The sequence below is a fragment of the Erpetoichthys calabaricus genome, chromosome 7 (assembly GCF_900747795.2).
Source record: "Erpetoichthys calabaricus chromosome 7, fErpCal1.3, whole genome shotgun sequence".
NCBI lineage: Eukaryota > Metazoa > Chordata > Cladistia > Polypteriformes > Polypteridae > Erpetoichthys > Erpetoichthys calabaricus.
This window is the reverse complement of record NC_041400.2, coordinates 96184473-96209288: the sequence shown is the minus strand read 5'-3', so window position 1 is coordinate 96209288 and position 24816 is coordinate 96184473. Positions and strand designations below refer to the sequence as shown.

General features: G+C 36.6%; 1 protein-coding gene across 2 annotated transcripts in view; it reads left to right on the top strand.

The window, feature by feature from the left end:
* The window catches only part of tbck (TBC1 domain containing kinase), a 291120-nt gene that overhangs the window by 58373 nt on the left and 207931 nt on the right, over positions 1 to 24816 (top strand). For both annotated transcript variants that reach the window (XM_051929957.1, XM_051929956.1), the window contains exons 6-12: positions 3325 to 3466; positions 5459 to 5519; positions 5604 to 5665; positions 8294 to 8355; positions 19457 to 19605; positions 20078 to 20216; positions 23299 to 23398. In XM_051929957.1, coding sequence (XP_051785917.1) covers positions 3325 to 3466; positions 5459 to 5519; positions 5604 to 5665; positions 8294 to 8355; positions 19457 to 19605; positions 20078 to 20216; positions 23299 to 23398 — 715 coding nt within the window. The remainder of the gene's footprint in view (positions 1 to 3324; positions 3467 to 5458; positions 5520 to 5603; positions 5666 to 8293; positions 8356 to 19456; positions 19606 to 20077; positions 20217 to 23298; positions 23399 to 24816) is intronic.

Sequence of the window (24816 nt, the reverse complement as noted above, 5' to 3'; positions counted from 1 at the left end):
CAGAAAAAACCCATCCGAGAAATTGCTACAATATTACGAGTGGCAAAATCTACAGTTTGGTACATCCTGAGAAAGAAAGCAAGCACTGGTGAACTCAGCAACGCAAAAAGACCTGGACGTCCACGGAAGACAATAGTGGTGGATGATCGCAGAATCATGTCCATGGTGAAGAGAAACCCCTTCACAACAGCCAACCAAGTGAACATCACTCTCCAGGGGGTAGGCATATCGATATCCAAGTCTACCATAAAGAGAAGACTGCACGAAAGTAAATACAGAGGGTGCACTGCAAGGTGCAAGCCACTCATAAGCCTCAAGAATAGAAAGGCTGGATTGGACTTTGCTAAAGAACATTTAAAAAAGCCAGCACTGTTCTGGAAAAACATTCTTTGGACAGATGAAACCAAGATCAATCTATACCAGAATGATGGCAAGAAAAAAGTATGGAGAAGGCGTGGAACAGCTCATTATCCAAAGCATACCACATCATATGTAAAACACGGTGGAGGCAGTGTGATGGCTTGGACGTGCATGGCTGCCAGTGGCACTGGGACACTAGTGTTTATTGATGATGTGACACAGGACAGAAGCAGCCGAATGAATTCTGAGGTGTTCAGAGACATACTGTCTGCTCAAATCCAGCTAAATGCAGTCAAATTGATTGGGCAGCGTTTCATGATACAGATGGACAATGACCCAAAACATACAGCCAAAGCAACCCAGGAGTTTATTAAAGCAAAAAGTGGAAAATTCTTGATGGCCAAGTCAGGCACCTGCACTTAACCCAATTGAGCATGCATTTCACTTGTTGAAGACTAAACTTCTGACAGAAAGGCCCACAAACAAACAGCAACTGAAAGCCGCTGCAGTAAAGGCCTGGCAGAACATTAAAAAGGAGGAAACCCAGCATCTGGTGATGTCCATGAGTTCAAGACTTCAGGCTGTCATTGCCAGCAAAGGGTTTTCAACCAAGTATTAGAAATGAACATTTTATTTCCAGTTATTTAATTTGTCCAATTACTTTTGAGCCCATGAAATGAAGGGATTGTGTTAAAAAAATGCTTTAGTTGCCTCACATTTTTATGCAATCGTTTTGTTCAACCCGCTGAATTAAAGCTGAAAGCCTGCACTTCAACTTCATCTGAGTTGTTTCATTTAAAATTCATTGTGGTAATGTACAGAACCAAAATTAGAAAAAAGATGTTTCTGACCAAATATTTATGGACCTAACTGTATGCTAATGTTATGCAGTAGGTTAAAATTATATGTATTTTATGTTTGTTTTTGTTTAATTTTGAGTTGTTATGTTTTATGTCTTTATGTTGTCACACACGTGTTAGGAGATCTACTTAGGGGCATATTTTTTCTGTTAGCTATATATGTAATATTGTAATTATCTACTGAAGTACTATGTTCTTTGTGAGTGGAGCCCCAAGAGGTAGGACCACCCTGATGTCACCACCCTTGGACCCTCCCTCAGACTATTTAAACTAAATGCAAGGACCTGGGAGTTTGAAACACTGTTGCTTACTCCTGGAGTTTTGTATGTATTGCTGTTTATGGTTGGATTTTCTGGTAATTGTTTATCTCTGGCTTTCATTTAAAAGATTCTGATTATTGAATTTTGTTTTGGGACTCTGTTTGTTTTACCATTACTTTTTAGGCAACTACTTTGTGTACCCCTATTGTTCCTTTGAATTGTTCTTTGTATTTTTAAGAATTTAGTTAATAAATCTTATTTTTACAGAGATTCTTCGCTTGCTCTATTTATAAAAGACAAATGTTGACAGTTAGCCTTCACCTTAGGGAACTTTCGTTACAGAGTTTGACATTTTTATAGTTGTTTTGCCAGCTTCTTATTTTTGGGCCTGCTCCAGCTGAAGCCAGTGGGTTGCCTTGGGGCCAACATGAATTCTAGGTTGCCTCTGCTGGGCAGACCAGGTAGGTTTCTGGCCTGATTTCCAGATTTCTTTTGGAGACATCACCTTAATAATGGATTACTTTCCATATTGGTTTTGGATGTTTCACCTTGTTATTACATTGGAGGAAACTCCCTTCATAACAGCTAATACAATTGCTGACTTTAACTTAGATACAAGGTTATAAGCAGTAATGGAACTTATTGTGATAAGTGATGCTTGAAATGTTTTGAAATGCTTTGTCTTGAAATGTTTAGGACTTACACACAGAGAGATAATCACTGGCACACAAGGACAAAGTGTTTCTTTGTCTCGGTTTGGTTGCACCTTGTAGAAGCAGGCTGTACTGTAGTTATAGTGTTTGAGATTTCACATAATGATCATTTTTTGTTAAATTACGTATTTCTGCCAAGACTTAGCAATCTGTTAATTAATTTGTTTCAACAAGATATATGTTCTCTCCTGTTTATACACCTCACTACCCTTTAGTAAGACAGAAATCAATGTGGCACCCATGCTCAACTTTGTGGTGGGCTGTGTTCCACTGCAGATTTCCAGTACTAAAATTTTCTGTGTACCATGTCCAAGGCAGTAGGGGGGGGGGGGGTCTCTTGTAGATGTCAGAGATGAACCCTGACGTAGCTGATAGGGAAAGAACAGGGAGATAGTGCTGACGCTGTGTAATAAAGGGTTACATTGGTCTCCTGAGTGCACATAAGCCCAACCTTTAGGTTGATTGTTGGTGACAGGTTTGTTTGCTTTGTTTGAAGAAACTGAACTTTGACCATTTTCTTCACTGAACAAGACAATAAAAAGCTTAAGAGGAAGGCCTCTCAGTCTCTGAATTTGCCAGCAACAATTATGTTTGACTGTTATTGATACTAAATGCATTTTGCTTTGGCTAATGTAAGCAGAGATTTGATGTTAAGTTTCAGTGAAAGTTGCAGCTGAATTGGAAGCCTTGTGTGCGATGCCTAAGAAAAAAGAGTTCAGTAACACTTAATACTAGACTTTAATAATGGTTGTTTTGATTTTGTGTATGTTTATTTAGTTATTTGTAGTTACTGTTTATTTTCCAAGTATTTAGTCAAACAGGTTGTCCTTCATACCCACTATTTGTCTACCAGACAATGGTAAAACAAAAAGTCAGAGTGTACTAATGAAGATTCCAACACCACAATAAGGATAAAAAAATAAAGGGATAATTGGAGAAAAACAGTGGAAAATGTACACTGTTGTGATGTAATGTTTATGTGGGAAATATGTTCAATAATGCTCAATGAAAATAAATACATGCTGTACAGAGTGGACTGTGGTCTGGTACTGATATTTATTGTAGTAAAGCTAAGATTTTTAACACAAGTGTTATATTGTAATTTTGTTATATTTTGTGCTACTTTTGTAGGTACCCCTCTTATTTGGCTCCAGAGGTCATTGCACAAGGATTTGTCCATTCTAATGACCCCACATATAGTGAAAAGCCTCCTCCTTCTAGTCCCAAAGTGGATGTATGGTCTCTTGGAATGATCCTTTTTGAGCTCTGTGTGGTAGGTTTATTGTATTATAGATATTTTCTGTTCAGTTATTATCATTATGCAGTGTATTACAGTATAACTTTAGAACTATTAACTTTTCTGTTGATAAACTACCCATTTTATTCTTGTATGATTCACATTTAACACCTGAGTATCTTGGTGAGAGATGTATTGTATGGCAAAACAGACCAGGAAGATCCCTAGGAACAGTGTCAAGCTCCTTCTATTATAAAATTAAAATGTTTGCACTCCTGTTAGTTTTGTTGATAACATTTTTATTACTAGGATCAAGAGTAAACAAAACAACAAGTAATAACAGTATTACATAAAAAATTAAATACCCACAATCAGATGGTGCATCTAGGAAAAGGCCTAGTATGTACACATTGCAAGGGAGTCATAAAGTCTCTATGCATGTGTTTAAACGTACAAAACTGGTTAATTCACAAACCTGGAGGACATTTTAATAGACATTTTAATAATAGGACTGCAAAAGTTAATGCATTAGAGTACTCGATTAATTTTTAAAGGTATGATTAATTTTTTTTCCCTTAATCACGTTATTTGATACACATTGCTATCTAAGCCAATGTTTTTTCTAGCTGTGGAGCTCTGGCCAGGTTGTCATTATTATACAAAATCAAATCAAAATTTTAAAGATTGTCTTTAAATGGCTTAGTTTTGAAATAAATGTATATGTAAATGAAAATGCTCTTCATTTGTTAAATAAAATCAGTTATATACCTGAGTATTGCATAGCAGTCATGTGGTATGTGAAGGAACCCAAAAAAAGAGTAAAAAATCTGAATTAAAACAATCCTTGGTTGGACAGCATCCAAACCTGTATCTCCATGCTGAAAGTGTGTTTTAGTTCCACTATACCAACTCTGGTGCTCCTGCTGCAACACTCCTCTCCTCTCTTTTGTATCCCTATATTCAAACTATACTGTGTCTATCACCCATGCCAAATTGAAATCTTTGAAAGTTTACATTGGCTCCAAGGCAACAGGTCCCATTTGCCTATACACCTCTTTGATCTGACCCATGCCAGGATGGGGACTGCTCACTTACCACTCACCAAGACTATTGGATTTCTGTGAAAGGTTTTAAAGTGAGTGCTCTCTTTCTCTGCCATCTGCATGAGCAGCCTGCACAGCATGCAAGACTTTTAATGTTGGTGAACTTGTTTTGTCTTCCATTATTTTTAGAACAGTTTTAGAAATTTCAAGACCAAGGTGGAATATACATTGAAGAACAAAGAAGAATTTTAACTATTATTAATAATAAAATGCATGTGTGACATTTCATCCTAGTATTAGTAACATTAATTAACAAAGGTATTGTTTTAGATAGTTTCCAGTTTTTATAAACCTTCAATCCTTACTTTAAAAATAAATACAGGAATGACTGAACTTAGAAGCAGAACTGTGCTTAAGGTCATCAAAACTGAAACCCAACATTAACTATAACTTACAATAGTAAGAGGTCAATACTTAGCAATATAAGACTGAAAGAAATGGCACTCTCTTAAAATATTGTTTTAATGGCAATTTTTGGTTACATGTTTCCTTTTAGAATCATCCCTTGACAAAGAAAAGATTTCTCCCGGGTAGGCTTCTTTGAATATGAAATTGGTTCTTTGAGCTTTCAGAAAGATTTGCAGTTGATTATTTTGTGCCTACAGGGGCATTGTGAGTAATGAAGTTGTTGCCTGTCAGATTGTTGATTCCTTTTTTTTTTTTTTTTGTTTTGATCTTTTTTTTAAGATTTAGTACATTTGATGAAGTGCAAAACAGGAGCATTTTATTATTCTGCTGCATCCTAGTGAGCATCCTAATCACACACTATAATTACCTACAAAATATCCTTAAATTACTTTCAGTGCCTCAACAGACAACTGTTCTTGATAAAAGATTATTGTTTTATAGGTCTGCATGTGTGACTTTTATTATGGTCCAAATGCTTGCTTTCCTAAATTTTGTCATTGAATTTATATTTTCCCAGGGAAGAAGACTATTACAAAATATTGAAATAAGTGAAAAACTGAAGTTCATTTTGACACTTGGTAAATTATTTACATACCAACATATTTGTATGATGCTTATATTGAGATTGTATAATTTTTAATTTTGTGTTCATAATTTTCCAGGTTATATCGATGATATTGTGACAGTTCTTGCAGAAGAACATGGCTGCTTGGAGCTAATTAAGGTTTGTTGAGTAATCCTGTTAAATTTGTTTTCAAATATTGGGTTATTTTGTGGAAATAATTATTTAAGTTTTCTATGAAATGTACATAACTTAAGTTTAAAATTTAAAAATTGAATAAAAATATTTTTTGTCAAAAGATTAAAACGCTGAAAACTGAAAACGTTTAATGAAACAAGTGTCCCTAGAGTTATAGTAGTATTTCTGGCCATATCCATATTTCAAGCTTGTAGTGCCTTCAGACATCAGTCAACTACCACTGATTATATCTTGTTTTACAATGTTGTAGTATTAAAAGTTAGATTTTTTTATAGTTCCTATAGAAATAATCCTCTCAAATATTAAAGTTATATAAAGTGTTTCTTCAGAGTTGTATAATTTTTTTTCTGAAAATTACTAGATAGGTGTTCATGCCTTTTTTTTTTAAGAACCAAAGTTAGGCGAAGTAGGCTTATCAAATGGGTAAGCAAATGCACAACATGGAAGATAAACTGAATGAGTGGCCTTCTTCTAGAAGCAGTGATATAATACTTCCATGCATCTTATATGTGACCTTTAGAACTCTCCTGTATTGACATCATCTGTTTTACTGATTTAAGTGACAATCATATTTGAGTTACTTAAGCATTATTTTTTTTTATTATAAACTGCAATTGCTTTTTCCCTCTGAGAGGGTGGTTAGGAGTATGCACTGATAGCGCGTTGCTGCACCCACCATACGACAGACCATCTGGACTGATACCCAAGTGTAGCAGGTGACACCTCAGCACCACACTAGAACAGTATGAGTTTCTTTTTTATATACGGTGGCTGGAGTTTCAGTCCTGTCACCAACCCCCACGTTTTCCCTGTAAGTTGGAGGACCTGCTTGCAGGGCTGGATGCAGATTACTGTCATACCTAGGATGAAGCAATTGCAATTTAAGAGCCTTGCTCAAGGAGAGATCACATTAAATACTTTAATAAGGTACAGTTGTGCTCATTTCAAAACCTGTGTTCAGTTGTATGATTGCACAAATAATATTAACTTTGTAAGGTCTCATAACTGAAACAATAGTTCAGATCAGTCCTAAGAAGACCAATGAGTTGCCTTTGAAACTTTAAATTTCTAAAATTTAAAAGAATTTTTCTGTAGACAAGAAAACATTTAACAATGGTTACATTATGCAAAGCATGGTCAGTTGCTGCTATGTTCTTACAACTCCTTTAAAGTTGCTGTTGACCTCTTAGTAAGCTCCCAGATAAGCTTTCTTATTGCTTAATCATCGGTTTTGGGTGGGACATTGTCCTTGTCTTTTTACATTCCATATTTTGAAATCTTTTCATTACAGTTGTAAAATCGCCATCTGGGTATTTCTATTCTTTGATACTTTGTAATAATTTTGCCTCTGTGACACTTAATAAAATTTTGACAAACATAGAGAAATGTATTTGCTTATTTCCATTTATACACTTTTAGCGGTTTCTTATACACTGCAGGAGTTAATTTAACACTGCCAATTCTTCTGTGTAAATGTTTATTTTGAGTCAGTGTTTTTAAGTAATTCTCTCAGGTAGTTGTCATTTTATAGTACATTGTGACCTGCAGGGAGTGCTGCTGAGTAACTCCTTATTGAGAAATGATGCCAGACATGCCACAGATCATTTAAAGCACAGGTGTCGAACTCCGGTCCTCGAGGGCCACAGTGGCTGCATGTTTTCATTCTAACCATCTTTTTCATTAGTGAGCCATTTTTACTGCTAATTAACTTCTTTTGCTTTAGTTTTAGTTAACTTGACTCAGGCCCCTTAGTTGTCTCTTTTTCCTTAATTAGTAGCCAAACAATAATGAGACAAACAAGCCACCATATGACCAGCTCACCTGTGCCCATCACACAATATCTGAAAATAAAGAAAGGTGAAGGTCTCAGTAAGGTTGGTCTCTCAGGTCAGCAAAACATTTTGACGGTGTTCTAAGAAAAAACAGAAAAATCAACAAATTTGGAAATATCTGCTGTGGCAGAATGAGAACAGCAACAAGCCATTGAATTAAATAACGGGCTTAATTGACATCAAGAATCAGCTTCTCATTAAGAGACTGTTTGGAGTGAAATTGGTTGGAGTTTGAAATCCCAGTTTAGCTGGTCATCTGTTGGCTCGTTTCACATCTCATTTCTGTTTGGCCACCATTTAATGAAGAGACAAATCAATTCAGAGGACTGAATCCTTACAAACAGGGCTATTGAAATGAAGGGAAAAGGAATTAATTAGCAGTGGAAACTGCTTACGGATTAGGAAAAGGGTTAGAATGAAAACCTGTAGCCGCTGCGGCCCTCCAGGCCCGGAGTTCGACACCCCTGATTTAAAGCTATTGTCAGGGTTCAAGGGATGATGCAATGGAAGAGCAGGGCACAAGATGATATTCATGAAGAGTACCAAAAATTATGTCCAGTCTATTTTTTTTAGAGCTGTTAGACAACAGCACTAACCACTGCATCACCTCCCAGAATGTTTTATTTAATTACCCGCATATTCATTATCATTGAATTTTTCACTTTTACTTATTAATTTATCATGTCTTGTTTTACAACGTTATATGTTTTAAATTTGTTTATAAAGAATTTAGTGGTCATAAAACTTGTGTGTTCTCTAGGAGCTTCCAGGAAGTGTCCTTAATTTACTGAAGAAGTGTCTTACATTCCTTCCAAGCAAAAGGTTAGTAAAACAAATATTGACTAAATACTAATATTAATGTATTTATGTAGTAACAGTAATTTCATTCATATATCTCAAAGTCTAATTACAATACATGTATGATCTTTTCAATTCAGATACGTCATTTAAAGCCATCACTTGCTTAAAAAATGAATATGGCATTTTTTTCCTGGCAAAATATTTCTGGAGTATAAAGCTATTTGTTGTTGAAAGTGGCAATAATGAGCCTAGTTCTTGTTTTGTTTCCAATACTTTTTTATGTTGATAATTCTATCAACTTTGAATGTTGCTATCATTTGTTACAGCCTGAATGATTATCATGTAGGTGACAAGCCTGTTTCCAAAGATGCTAACAATGCAATGAAAATGAACAACTCCCATTTAGCAGGTTTTTCCTTATCTAATTTGTGGATACTAATGCAAATATTGGTCAATTAGTTAAATTTTCATCCCTGTACAAGTAATACCTATGTTTCCTTTGTTGCTTGTAAAGCAAACAGCTTTTATGGAATTAATTTTCCCCCCCTTTGTTTTATTAGTTGTGATGTTATGACTTTGCTATCACAGTGGCAATATGGATGGGCTTTTAGTAGGGTTGCTGCCATTTTGTAATTTCTGATTACTGCGGCCATGTTGTTTATGGCAGCAAAGCCTGTTGTTAGTCACTTGTCCAGGAATTCTCGTGACACGTCTCATCATTATGCTTCACCTATATATGATAGTTTGTTGAAGTGCAAGTTAGGGCAAAAAAGTCCAAGTTAGTGCTAGATACCCTGTTTTGAACTGTTTTTGTCAATGACATTATTAATGACAGAGTCTATCAAATAAAAAAAAAAATCACTGCTATTCTGATAATACTCGGCTGTATCTGTCATTCCCTTCAGTTAACAACATGGTCTCAGCTGGAATCTCAGCATGACTCACTGATATCTCAGCTTGGATGAAGGATCACAATGTCCAGCTCAGTCTGTTGAGAGCAGAGCTTTTTATTATCCCAGCCAGTCCTTTGATTCGTTGTGGTATCTCTGTAAAGCTTAGCTCACTCTCACTAGTAGGTACTAAGTCATAACGTAACACTGGGGCAATGATCCATTGCTGATCATAGTCTTCAGTTCAAGCACATTCACTCTGTATAACAAACCACAAGATCAAACTATATTTCAGGGTTCCCACGCGTCCTGGAAAACCTGAAAATTTTGAGGGTTATTTTCCAGTCATTGAAATGACCTGGAAACTGATCGAAATGGCCAAATGTCCTGGAAATAATCTTTCTTGTCCTGGAATTTTATTTCTGTTTTCGCTTTTTAATTTTTCTGTTTGAAACAGCTTGCTGTTCGTAAGTCTAGATATGATGACAGCTGAGCTAGGTCGTGGCCTCTGCTGCGCAATGTCTCCACCTACTGAGACATGTATAGGCAATTATATTTGAGTTTTGACCCTCGTTGCTCTAGCTTGTCAGTAGCTGACAGGAGAACAACAGAACATCAGTTCATCACTTGAAGTTTCTGCTGCGTGCATGACTGTAAGTATGACCACAGTGCATATGGTGCAACTGACAGTTTTGTTACTTCATACCGTCTGATGTGGACCCAGATCGCATATTAAACATGTCAAGTAAATTTGCGATGCTAATTTCTGTTAGCCTGTTAATGGCAATTCCCATTAGATGTTAGCATATTATTTGAAGAAGACAGGTCTAAGGAGGCCCCAGATATTAGAAGCTTGATAAACCTAGGAACCTGTGGTCTTCATACAGTTCATGGAAGCTTCCAACAAGGCGAGAAGGAAAGTGGATGGAAGATAGGTGACAAACTAAGAGCCCTTTGGCAGCTTTTTCATGACACACCAGCCAGACGGGATGACTTTATTGAAATTACCAAAACATCAACATTTCCTCTAAAATTCTGTGCTCACAGGTGGGTGGAGGACTTGCCAGTGGCAGAGAGAGCACTTAAGATGTGGCCACATGTTGAAATATTTGTCGACAATTACAAGAAACTGCCAAAGAGTAAAATGCCAACGTCAACATCATACACTGTGGTCAGAGAGGCTGTTGGTGACCCCCTTTTTGAGGCAAAATTACAGTTTTTTGCCTATGTGGCAAGGCAGCCGAAACCCTTTCTTGAGACTTTCCAGACTAATGCCCCCATGATGCCATTTTTGGCAAAAGACCTTCAGGCCCTTCTGAAGAGTTTGATTTCATGCTTTATGAAGAGGGAGGTACTGGATAACATCAAAACACCTGTCCAAATGTTTAAAATTGATGTACTGGACAAAACACTCCATTTGCCACTGAAAGAGGTGGATTTTGGCTTTGCCACCAAACAAGCTCTTGAGAAAGCTTCAGAGAAGCTGTTTGAAAAACCGCTGCCGGGTCAACAATTCCGGAGAGAATGTGTAGCCTTCCTGTCCGCAACAGCAAAGAAACTGCTGGACAAATGCCCTTTGAATTATGCAGCAGTAAGGCACATGGCATGCCTAGATCCAGTAACTATGATCAGCGATGAAAGGCGTGCCATCTCCATGTTTGAGAAGCTCTTACAGCTGCTTCTTAACGCCAAATGGCATACAGCAGAGGACTGTGACCAAATCCTGAGTGAGTACAAGATGTTCCTCACTGAAATGGTGCAGCACCATAAGGAGGAATTTCAAGGGTATAGAAGTAGCTCCTGTCGGCTGGACACATTCATGAGAAGATTTGCTGGTGACAAAGCAGAGTACGCAATTCTGTGGAAATCAATGAAAGACCTGTTCACATTGTCACATGGGCAAGCAGCGGTCGAAAGAGGGTACTCTGTGAATAAGGACATGCTGGTTACAAATCTGAAAGGAAGGACTCTGATGTCTCTTCGCCAAATCCAAGATTCTTTGACTGGTGGCTCATTTGATGGAGTATTGCCAAAGCCCCTCTTGCAGCATTGCAGAAATGCCAGGATGCGGTATGTCCAATACCTTGATGATGAAAAAAAGAAGAAAAAGGAAACTGAAAATGACAAGCAAAGAGAAGAGCTCCGCTCTGAAATCACAAAAGTGGCAGCAAAGAGACAGAAAATAATCACTAGCATTGAGGCAATGCAAGAAGAAGCAGATGCAATGGCAGAGAAGGCTGAGAGAAAACAGGACTTTACACTGCTCACAAAATCTAATGTCTATCGTAAAAGTGTTGCTGAAAAAAAGAAAGAGGTCATCGGTCTGGATGCAGTTTTATCAGACCTCAAGGAGCAACACCAGCATTGTTTCTAAACCTAGGCCTACACCAGATGCCTTTTTCATAGGTTACACTACAGTGAATTATAGATTGTTTTTTTTCCAATATACTGGAGTTCAGGCTCTTATCCTTTGTTCCTAGTATTCTTTCTAGTTTAACCAAGTTTTCAACTCAGGAATTGATGGTAAGGCTATCATGATTTAAAATGGATGTATTTTGCTTCTTTTCCCACAAAGATAAGTTCTTTATTATAATCTTTGTCGTTGACTTATGCAATTTCTACAGCTGCTGTATTCCCAGTAAAGCTACCAGTTGAAAGTTAACTCTGACTTTGTTTTGTCGCGTGGCAATTGTTGCATATATTAGTGTTATAGGCATCATACACATGATATAGGCAATAAATTGGCTTTATACAGTTTTGTTTAATACAAACATTGTACATAAATTTATTTGATACAAACAATGACATAATATGTAATATGCAAGTAACTTTTACTGAAATTAGGTCACTATGGTAGCCTATTTCATGGTGTGATCAACAGCTCTATACTGAACATTATGGAATTGCTCAGTATATGTCAGTGTTTGGATAGTTTTCCACAATCCAAGAGGCATTTATTTCTTTAAAAGAGTTTTGCAGTTTAAAACAGTGTGTAACAAAAAGAGGTCAAACAACTCCATTATACATCAGTGCATTAATTGGTGTTGCCTTTATGTAATTTAGCATATTGGTGACACTAAGTCCCTGCATAATGAAAGAGAAATTAAAATGGCGTTAAGCCTGCGACTAAAGTGTATGACTGTATGACCAGATCCTGTCATGAATTTCCGGAAAAAGCTCCTGGAAATGTCCTGGAAAATGATTCCTTAAAAAGAGTGGGAACCCTGATATTTGATTCAGTATGCAGCATAACTTCTTCTCCTGGCAGTGATAAGTGTGCTTTGACTACTGCAACTCCTTACTGGCAGGATTACCAGCATTTACTGTCAGGCTGCTACAAATGCTTAAAAATGCAGTGGCATGTCACATTTTCAACCAGTAGAGATGAGTGCATGTAGGGTTAGGCTTCCTGTAACAGCACACATTAATCTGAATCCCTGATGACTGTGTACAGAGTAGTTAGTGGACCTGCACTTAGTTATATGGAGGCGCTTATTAGGTCCTGTATTCTTTAGTGGCCACTTAGATATCCTAATAAACGGCATCTAGAATGCCTCCATGTGGTATCAAATTTCAGCCCAACTCTTTCCTTGAGTAGCTCATCACTGGTGGAATTTGTTGCTTGTTTTCATCAAACTGCTGACTTTCTCACTGTATTTAAGAATCATATGAAGATTATGTTGTTCTGTGAATACTGTACCTTCCTAATTGCTAATGGTTTTAGATGCTAGAGTCTTTTGTAGTTAAATAGGCAAAACTTGACTGAAAGTAGTGGTGATAGTCCTAAACTGATGGCACGTTTTTCTGAAAGGAACTGACGGATAGACAGAAGTTGCATCCCCACTGGAATATATGTTTATGAGGTATTAGAATTCTCTAGGTTGGAATGAAGTTGCTGGCAAAGGCAATTCTAGGATGGCTGTGGTAGTCGATAACAGCTTATGAGCTCCTCCTCACCATGACCAAAAAGATCTAACCAAACTGAAAACAACCACCCTGCATAAAACATTGTTGGTTAAGTACTTGTGTAGGGTAAGTATAGCCATAGTTACTCACTATTTCAATTCATATATAACATTACAGTGAATTGTCAATCTAGTTTGCATAAGTCAATTTGCCTTGGATCTTTTTTCCAGAACACATTCTGTATTATTTTAATTGACGACTTTTGTCCTTAGTAATGAAGGAAATAATAGGATCCAACTGAAAACTGCTTCTAAATTAGTCCATGAATCCTTATTTCTACTGAACACATAAAATACTAGACAGAGGGAATACAAATGACATCTTTATATTTTTGAGAAAGAAAGTTTTACTCATTTAAAACAGAGGGTAGTAAGTGTAGATCATTAGCTGTGCAGTTTTTGTTTGTTTAAAAGAGGTGTCATTAATTTTTGAGTGGTTGTATATCTTAGTTTTGTACCTCTGGGACTAAATAATTTATTTTCTGAATTATTATTGTTCATTAGTGATGAACTGCCTCATTCTGTTTCTTTGAAGTTGCACTGAAGGCTCTCCAAACTGTCTTAGCTGATGCTTTACACTTTTTCTTCTATCAAAAAGATGTCTTGTAAATAGTAATAAATCTTTTGTTATTATTATAATTTCATAGAGTCTCCTGTGTTTTTTTTATTGGGGCGTGTCAGGTGCCTTCAAGTTTTTTATTTTTATCTCCACGTGACTAATTATGTATGCATAGGGCATGTGCCTCCTTCTCTTATGCTGACGTGGAACTTGAAGATTGACCTGCACACTTGACAACAAGCAGAGATAACTTATTATTTATGCTATGTATCTTTCATAAAAATAAAATTTTGAGAACCTGCATTAAATTACTTATCTGTTCTACCACTAACTAAGTCCAGCAGAGTCTTTTATGCAAATGATCAGCATTATATATCTGGGGGGCAGTCTCGTCCAATGTTGGCTGTTACAGCTGGCCTCGCAAAGCATTATGGGGCGCCAGGGAAAAAAGTTCTCCTAAACCAGCTGAATTATCAACAAACACTAATGCTTTGGCTAAATTCGCTGATCAGCACTATTGTTCATAATGGTATTGATATTTTTTATCATTATTTTCACAATGTTATTGCATGTCCAATTTTTGATTTGTATTTGTGTTGCATCTGTAGTTATTAACACATCCATATTGTTTATACCAGGGATCTCCAACTCCAGTCCTGGAGGACCACAGTGGCTAAAGGTTTTCATTTTGTTTTCTTAATTTGTGACCTGTTTTTGCTGCTAATTAACTTCTTTTGAATTAATTTTAGTTGACTGTTCTTGAAGACTTAGACCCCTTAAATGTTTCTTTTTCCTTACTTAGCAGCCAAAGGATAATGTGATACAAAATGAGGCAAGACATGACCAGCAATCTGTATCCATCATACAGTATCAGAAAATAAAGAAAGATGAAGGTCTTTGGAATGTTGATCTGCTCAGGTCCTCAAAATATTTTAAATGTGCTCTTAGAAAAGAGAAAATAAACAATTTCGGAAATGTATGCTATTGCACAATGAAAGCAGCAACAAGCCATGGAATTAAGAATGGGTTTAATTAACAACAGGAATCAGTGTCTAATAAAGCAACTGGTTGGAGTGAAGCTGGTTATAGTTTGAGGCCCTGACTTAGTCGATCTTCAGTCAGTTCACTCACTTCACATTTCATTTCTGTTTGGATGCCATTTAAGGAAAGAAATGAAGCAATTCAGAGGAATGATGAAGGGGAACAAATCTTAAAAAACAACTCAATTAAAATGAAAGGAAAAGGAGTTAATTAGCAGCAAAGACTGGTCACCAGTTAAGAAAAGGGTTAGAATGAAAACCTGCTTTCACTATGGTCCTCCAGGACCAGAGTTAGACATCAATGGTTTATACTATGGAAGTAACCCCTGAGGAAGTCAGGAATAGTTCAATCAATCAGTTTTTATTCAGTCATAGATGAGTACATGGAAACATGCTTTCCAAAGCAGAAGAGCAAAGTTTCTCGGTTTCAATAGGCTTTTAATATTTATTTTCCTCCCTCCCCCTTACTTATGAAACAGCATCTAAGCATTTCATCAAATCTGCCAACCGTTTTTTTTTTTGTGTATGTGTCAAGAAGGGCCCCAAAGAAGGAAAGGTCGTCTTTCCTGTGTCTAACAGACACGTTCCTGAAAAAGGAAAGATACCCAAGTTCAGCTTGCTTCACCTTATCTTATGACAGATGCCTGTATGAATAACCTGCCATTATAATAAAATAGCTTTTAATCCTTAGTAGCTTGCAAGCAATTACATTTTTTTTCACAATACCAATATACTTTTGTCAGGAAGAATGTGTCCCTGGATATAAACACTTTGAAGATTATTTAGCTAATGCAAAATCTATGTAGAGGATTTTGTGTGGCATTTAACAATGACATGAGTTTTTGTATTGGACTTGCTGCTTGGTTTCTTTTTATTTTTTCTGTTGTCTCCTGGTTAATTTTGTCCTTGTTTGCAAACATAGTCTGCCTTTTATGTCTCTGGCAGAACCTAAGCCATCTATACATGGTAGTCTAAAATGGCATTATAGGATAAGTTTGGCATTGTTCAAGTTGAACTTATTTCTTCACAAGCATAGTTTGCATTTAACATGTGAAATTGTGTTCTAAAGTTAAGTGCTTTCTATAAATTAAAAAAAAAACATCTTACCCACACTTGCTGTTTACGATGAAGGGTATGGGGGTTAAACTTACCAAATACAGAACATCCATTTTTCAAGACTACTAGATAGTTGTTGAATATTGAGCTGCACCTTCTGTGTTTCTAATGCATGTTTGTGACAACAAAAGGGATCTGGAAATAATAATTTAATTGCATATTCCTGGAACTTTGTTCCTTGTGGTAAGGATACGTTTTCTATATGCTTGTGTGAATTCTCACATAAATACAAGAGAAGAGCAAAGCAAAACCAATGAAGTGGACATGGAACAGCTGTGGCAAATCAGGAGCTCCCGGGAACAATTACAGATGCGGATGACTCCTCACCTGTGCACTTAAGTGAGAATCACCCACATCACGAATTCCCCGAGAACCGCTCCGCCACACACACATCACACCCCCTCACTAAACCGCGAGTGCGGCAATTATTTATTTTAAAACTGGCCCTTTTGACATGAGCTGTGGACCCGCTATACCACATCTGCTCCACATATTGAAGTGCTCCATATTTATAGACACAGTGTTTAATGTGCTATTAGAGAATATCATCTTGATCATAAACAAAATCTTATCCATCACAGGATGGTATGGCTTTAACTATTGACAAACTGCTGTTTGTGATGCTTAGCTGAAAATATACCATAGTGCTTTATCTCATCTTTTAAAATTGATAGTTCACTTTGTATGATAATGCCCAAGCAGCCAGAAATATCAAAAATGATGTATTCTGTAATTAAAAAAAAAAATGAGATAACAAAGTACAAAGGAAAGAGCAAAAAAAAAAAAACCAATCTTGTCTCTGTTTTTATCAAGTGTTGTGCTTCTTCTTTTCCTCTCTCACAAGATTGGCCTCTCCATTCTACTTGTGAGTATTGTGGTAGAAATTGTTATATCTATTAATAATCAACACAATGGACAAGCCTCCTCCTGCCTGGTTCTTCAGGGTACTTTTCAATACTTCTTGAGTTCTTCTGTGCGTGACATCTATCAAGTCTAATTGGGTACAAGGTAGTTGCCCAATTTTTTGAACCATCACCTAGAACCTTCTTGTTCTTTGTTGTCTTTTTGACCTTTATTTGGTTTCCTGATAAGCTTGAGCATGTTTCTGACATTTATTAACCTTTTATACTTCTTCTAAGATAGTGTATGTGGTATAGTGGGTTCGCAGCTGCAACAAAATATGGCCAGGTTTTAAATCCATAAAGCCATGCCACTCTCCGTGGCCGTGATTGCACGACCGCGGGGAGTTAATGAGGTAGTTGGGGCAAATTGCACCCGCATCTCAGTTGCTTCATTGACTTCCTGTGGTTTGTGATTAAGGTGCTGCGTCCACGGAGACAGGTGTGTGTATGTATATACGGGCCGGCACAGAGGAAATGAGGTAAAAGAGAGGAAAGACAAGAATAGAAGGAGGACAAAGGCAGTCACAAGAGATGATCCAGACACCAGGAAGGAGAAGGCAGCTCAAGCTGGGGCTCCGGAAAGGAGCGCAGGCTGAGGCACTCTAGGGGCTGGTTCGCCACATTGACTAGAGTGGAGCGAGCAGGTCATAAGACCTCCCAGTGGATCTGAGGAGTGACTGCGTGAGTGCAAAGGAAGACAGGAGGTGTGCCAACCTCGGATGGTCTGGCTGTACAGTGTGGCGGCTGCCAGGACGGGGGTTGGCAGAAAGGAGTTTGTGCTGCAGAGGCTCCACTGACAACACCTGTGATGGGTGAGCTGGGGAGACAGAAGGTGGTGGGCTGTGATCGGGTGAAAAGAGACTGCATTTTAACCCCTATTTTAACAGATTTATTTATTATGGATTTTATCTCCACGTTTCAATGATTTTATGGATTTGGTTTTTTTGAACACTACACAATGGACACATTTGTTTTTACTTTTGTGTTCGATTGTTTTTTTTTTTTTAATAAAAGCACCTGACCATTTTACACCATTCCCTGGCATCAATGAGATTTGTCCTCATTTGTCAGCTCATCTCGGTCATAACTATCTACGGTGTTGGTTCAGCAGACTCCCATGTGGGAAGAGGGAGTCTGTAGGGGATTGGCATAGTCACAGTGTGTGCGTTCCACATTAAAATATAGCATCTAACACTTTATGTGCAATAAGTATATTACCCCTAAATGACTATATGACCCCCTAAGTCTAATGTGTCTTCCACATTCCCCCCTTTGGGACTTCTAAAAGTCCCATTAAAACAATAAATTATAGTTTCCTACTTTAACTCTTGTTTCTTTGTATAAATCATGGGTGTGATAGTGGTATTAATTACATATTTTTCCCTATTAAAATCAGAATTGTCAAAGCTTCATAACCTCTAAGTATAATGATAAAACATTATCAACAACTATTTGATCAATACATTTTTCTGCGTTTAAAGTAGCTATTTAATTCCTTGCTTATCCATGTTATCCATTAACATTAGCTATGTTAATTTACAGTAATTTACCTAGTCCTATATTTCATCCAGATTCAGACCATTTAATAATACCATTGGTGGTGACACAGACAGCACAAGTATTTACCTCAAAACTTTAAAAGTCTCTAGTTTATATTCCTAGTAACATATACAAAAATGACCAGAGATATAATCCTTCTACAAACAGCCATGCTCCCATCCACAAAGTTGCACTGATTACATTCAGCTGTGGTCCATTCTGGGCTCTCACCATTGTTCTATTAAGACAGTTATCTTTCAGACAGTAGGTGTCAGAACTACTCTCATTAGATAAAGGCACATATCTATCTCAGTGTCACATTTAAATTGCAAGGGTTGTACCCAAGCTTCTTAAGAAAATCTTCTGCCACCAGCTGGGATCTATGGCTTTTATCTGGGGTTTTCAGTTCACAAACTGCACACTCACCAACTCTTTGCACAAAATATCTCATCTCTATTGTGCCTAAGTATTACTTTGTTTGGCCATTTTCTATATTACTTAGGCAGGAGAATTAATTATGTGTCCTGTATTGCCACCTACAGCTTCTAGTTTAAAGTATATCTCTATCTATACTAATTGAATTAGACTTTTCAATCTGTGTCCCTTCTCCCAAAGCAAGCATGTAAAGGAATGGTCACAAAGTAAAGACAGAGAGCTATATTTATATTTAACTGAATTTACATAACACTGCAAAATTAATGCTTACTCTCTGACTCACTAGCTTGCATTCACTCTGATTGGCTAGAAGACATTAGGTGTTTTAGCAGAGAGCATTAACCAACCTACATACTCCAAAATAAAAGTTTCATTTCTATTACATTCTTAGTTCTTATAGTACTTTTCAGTACTTCCTGTTGAGTTCCTGTGCATCATTTGTAATTGGGTACATGATAGTCAGCCAGCTCTTTGAACCATCACCTAGAACCTTCTTGTTCTTTGTTCTTCACTTGACCATTTTTCTCGCACATTATTCATCCTGGCAGCCTTTTGATAGTTAGGAACACATACTCTTTGGTGTTTTAATAAGTAATCATCATTATAGAAAACTAAACATGTTCATATGCCTCTCAGTAAGAATTATTTTTAAATTTTTCCTTTTTATTACCCTTAGATTAACTCCTGCAGAGCTACTGATTGACATGTTGTTTGTTGAAATAGCCCCGCTATACAAGCCTTTTCAAAAGCCTGTTGGTCTCTTCTCATCTTCCTTGCGCTGCATGGATTTAAATCTCCCAGAGGATATTGGCGAGCTTTGCAAAGGTAACGACATGATGTTTAATTTTCAGCCATACTAAATGTTTGATTCACTAGGCTGTTATCTTTAAAGCGCTGTTACAGAGTTCTTATAGCAAATGGATTAGGCTAACTTTAAAGCATTTTATATGATTTGACTTTACCATTTCAATAATTTATGTTTCATTTTAATAGTCTTGGATCTTTTTTAATTATAATTTATAATCTATTTTCACTCCTCTCTGACAAGTACTCAGCAGTGCTTAAGATCGTTACTGCAATGTTCTTCCATCCATCCATTTTCCAACCCGCTGAATCCGAACTGTTTTCTTTATTTTAAAGAACTGCTTGCTTGCTGAGATATTGGTGAAAAACATATTTTATTACTGAATGCTATATTTATGACTGAAATGCATTAATTATCCTTCATAGGTTTTGTTAGTAAATGTTTATTTAAAATAGCATTGAAAATAATATTTAAACAATTTCTTTTTTAAAGAAGAGGAAGAAGATTGCCTGACAGAGCGATCAATTGATGAAGTTTATTATTTGTGGTGCCTTGCTGGAGGAGATTTAGAAAAAGAGCTTACTAATAAAGGAATCATTCAGTCCAAGCCTCCTGTTTGCACACTGCCAAAGTAAGTATTAGGAGATTAAAGTAATACTGGAAGATCACTTTCATCAGAAAATTATTGTAGACCCGACTTTGATGTCTGTATCCTAAAAGTTTTAAGAAATGGCTAAATGAGGGAATGGAACAATTAAGTTATTACCTTCCCACATGAGCTTCGTAGACTGATCTTCTTATGTTCATAATTTCTTATAGTAGTTTAAAAATAATAATTTTCAAGAAGATGTGGACATATATTCTCTTAAACTATTAGAGCTAGAAAGATCAACCTACGCAACATTAGATTTATGTGCAAGATAGCCCAAGTAATAATTTGATTTCACTTACATATTTATAAAGTTAGTTAGTATGCCATATTAAAGCATTATACAGTATGTAAATTTGTTCAAACACTGTTCTTACAATAATCATAGAAACTGTAAATAGTGAGCTTGATTAGCTTAAAAGAAAACTGACCAACTACAGACTGGATAATGTTTGACATGTGCAGCAAAGAGAGGTAGCCTAATCCATTATGTTGTAAATTAAATATGTTAATTAGTTATAGATACAAGAGCTTTCTAATCTCTCTATTATAAAAAAAAAATCCTGGAAAGCAAAAGCAAGGCTACGATACGTGATCTTCTCGGAAGACATTTAAAAGACCCGCGAGACAAAAGAGACTTGCCACGGTGCGTCTTGTGGGGACCGTAAACATAAGACTTGGTGCCAAGAGATTGTCCCAGGGCTGTCTTGTGGGGACGTGGAACATGAGAGTCTTGCAAGACGCGCCCTACTTACAAAAGATATCATATAAGAGCAAACCCATCAAAAAACACTCAGTCGTGTAAAAGCACGTAGTACACACAGATCATGTGCTCTCAACACATATAAAGCATATAAGGACAATACAGAGAATAGAGACCCAAAGGCGTTGGAGAGAAAAAAAGGCAGATAAGAGATTATGAAAGCAGTGGAATTCGAAAGGCTCAAACAAACGATGGCGCGACACACATGCAGAGAAAGGTACAGAATATGAAAGCAGTAAAATTTGAAAGTATTGTAGCGTCCCAGCCAGGATGTGGGCTTTTTGGTTGATAGGTCCGATTGAGGGAGGGAGGAGTACAGCACGGAAGACTGATAGCAGTGTATTGATTGATGCGGTAAGGGGGGGCGTTGGAGAGGTTGCTAGAAAGTTGTGCTTGGGGTTAGGAAGTCGGCGATAGTTCAAGTAAAACTTTTGTGACACTTTATCATGTCAGTCGCTACAGTATCAAAGAAAAGATAGAAAAGATCGCATTACCGCAAACAAAAGGTGATTAATCATCAGAACCAGGTGTAATTGAAAAAATAGCAGGACAAATCAAGGTCAGAAATAAAAGGCAAAGAGTAAACAACAAAGTCTTTTCGCATTTGCATCATTCAATGCACAAAGCGTGGATTTACACAATAATGGACCATACGCTAAGAGAATCTGTGGTCCCGGAACAGTTAAAGCAACGACAAGTTAAATTTCAAAGAATTACACAATTCGGTCAGGTGTACATTGATGATCACGGAGAAGCAATGCAAATTTTAACAGGCAAAAAGAAAGGTAATGTATATATTCCGCGAATAATATTACACACCAAAGGAGACCGTGATATGCCATTCGTATTAAAATGTTTACAGTTTAGCGTGAGAATAGCTTTTGCTATGACAATCAATAAATCACAGGGACAAACATTATTTATTTGAGAAAGATTATTTATTAGAGAAACAGAAACAATATTCACTCATGGGCAGTTATACATTGCATTGTCACAATGTGTCTCCAAAAAATATTGTTTTTAATGAAGCTTTAAAGTAAAAGTGCAAATAATGAAATTGAAACAATTCCAAAGAAAAAAAAAATTTTAATTGTATATCTGATTAACCAAACACAGGGTTTGGAGAGCGAAGCCCCCTAGTTTCTATAAAGAATAAATTGTATTCCAATTCTTATTTTGATTACATGGGGGGAAACTGCAGAGTTTCTTTTGCTAATTTAAGAACAAGAAGATTATACGAATTAAAAAAAAACGCTTAAAACAGTTGATAAACTTTCTGCATACTTTAAAATACAAATATGAATTACTAACTGCTACACTAGTATACAAAAAAGCTGTCATCAATAAAAATGAAGAGGAAAGGTTGGGCAGTAGTTTAGTTTACAGGCAGCTAGAGTTAAAAAAAAAAATAAAAATACCAAAGTGAAAAGTTTGTATGGAAGAGAGAATTGCACTTGGGAATGCAGAAGTTGCCCTTATAGGGTTCTCTACAAAGACTAATCATGAATGATATCAACAACAAAAGCAGAAACACACTTTGTATTTAATAAAAAAAAAAAATCCAGTCCAAGGAGATTGGTTTGATAATTGTCACATAGTCACTTACCAGTAGGACAATTTGCACTTTAGTTCTGCAAAAACAGTTTTTCTTAAAAAATGTTTTTATTATGGTATACTTGATGTGATCGTTTTAGTGTGTAAAAATTTTTCCAGATTAGTTCGGATATGTTAATAAAGATGTAATAAATTTGAGTTACAGGGGATTTTCTGAGATAAATCAAGTAAAACAGAGTATTTGTACAATTTTGAGAATAAAATTAAGGATAGAACAGTGGCACAGTGGTTAGCTCTACTGTCTCACAGGTTCAGTATCATGAACTTAAATAATATGCTGTCTGGTGGCCTGGGAAGATTTTTTATTTTCTGTCTGCACGGGTTTTCCTCCACGTGTTATGTTCTACCCTTCTACATCCCCAAACACATCGATGTTACGGAGAACAATTCTATTTTGGCCCTGTGGGCACTTGTGTGAGAGTGCCTTCCAATGGACTGCATTATTTTTTATGTCAGGTGTGGTGGTATTATGTTTTTATTATAGCAAATAGAAGTAATTCTCTTTTTTGGGAAGACCAGAGACTAAGGACTGCAGAACAGTAAAAAAAAATAAAGTGGTAGTGACTTTTCTCTTACTAATTTTAAATTTTTATAGTGGTCCATTGAACTGCTGCTTTTTAATTGTGTATTGCTAATATAAGTCTGTTTATTACCAATTAAAGTAATTATTGTTTGTTTTTTTTTTAGTTTTCTTTTAGAAGATGGAGAGGTCTTTGGCCAAGGACGTGACAGAAGTTTCCTTTTGGATGACACAACTGTAACATTATCACTGTGCCAACTTAAAAATGCAAGTGCATTTTCCCTCTGATTTGTTGCTATCACATTTTATAATACCTTTAACTGCTTTATAGCTGTGTTTCAAGAGTCATAAATGTTACTTGTGAGGTTGCAGTGTTGAAATGCAATTAAATTAAGTTTCAATGTGCATGGTACACAAGAATTTTGTTTAGTATAGTTTGAACAGATATTTAATTAAAATAATCACTTTTTATTTTGTTCTAAACCTCACATCAGTTTTATTTCCTGGCTTGAGAAAATACATTACATGACACCATGACTATAGAAGTCATTGGTGGCATATTAAACAACATCGCATATTAAAATATTTTTCAGTGAAAATCTTTAACAGGATCCATTTTAGCCCAATAAACAAAAGTATTCAAAATAATACTTATCTATTTTTCTATTATTGAGTTTATACCCATTATCATTATTGGGTGTTTTGTTTTGCACCATAGATAGATAGATAGATAGACAGATAGATACATGCATACCTACATACATACATACATACATACTGTACATACAGTGCATCCAGAAAGTATTCACAGCGCATCACTTTTTCCACATTTTGTTATGTTACAACCTTATTCCAAAATGGATTAAATTCATTTTTTTCCTCAGAATTCTACACACAACACCCCATAATGACAATGTGAAAAAAGTTTACTTGAGGTTTTTGCAAATTTATTAAAAATAAAAAAAACTGAGAAATCACATGTACATAAGTATTCACAGCCTTTGCCATGAAGCTCAAAATTGAGCTCAGGTGCATCCTGTTTCCCCTGATCATCCTTGAGATGTTTCTGCAGCTTAATTGGAGTCCACCTGTGGTAAATTCAGTTGATTGGACATAATTTGGAAAGGCACACACCTGTCTATATAAGGTCCCACAGTTGACAGGTCATGTCAGAGCACAAACCAAGCATGAAGTCAAAGGAATTGTCTGTAGACCTCCGAGACAGGATTGTCTCGAGGCACAAATCTGGGGAAGGTTACAGAAAAATTTCTGCTGCTTTGAAGGTCCCAATGAGCACAGTGGCCACCATCATCTGTAAGTGGAAGAAGTTCGAAACCACCAGGACTCTTCCTAGAGCTGGCCGGCCATCTAAACTGAGCGATCGGGGGAGAAGGGCCTTAGTCAGGGAGGTGACCAAGAACCCGATGGTCACTCTGTCAGAGCTCCAGAGGTCATCTGTGGAGAGAGGAGAACCTTCAAGAAGGACAACCATCTCTGCAGCAATCCACCAATCAGGCCTGTATAGTAGAGTGGCCAGATGGAAGCCACTTCTTAGTAAAAGGCACATAGCAGCCCACCTGAAGTTTGCCAAAAGGCACCTGAAGAGCTCTCAGACCATGAGAAAGAAAATTCTCTGGTCTGATGAGACAAAGATTGAACTCTTTGGTGTGAATGCCAGACATCAC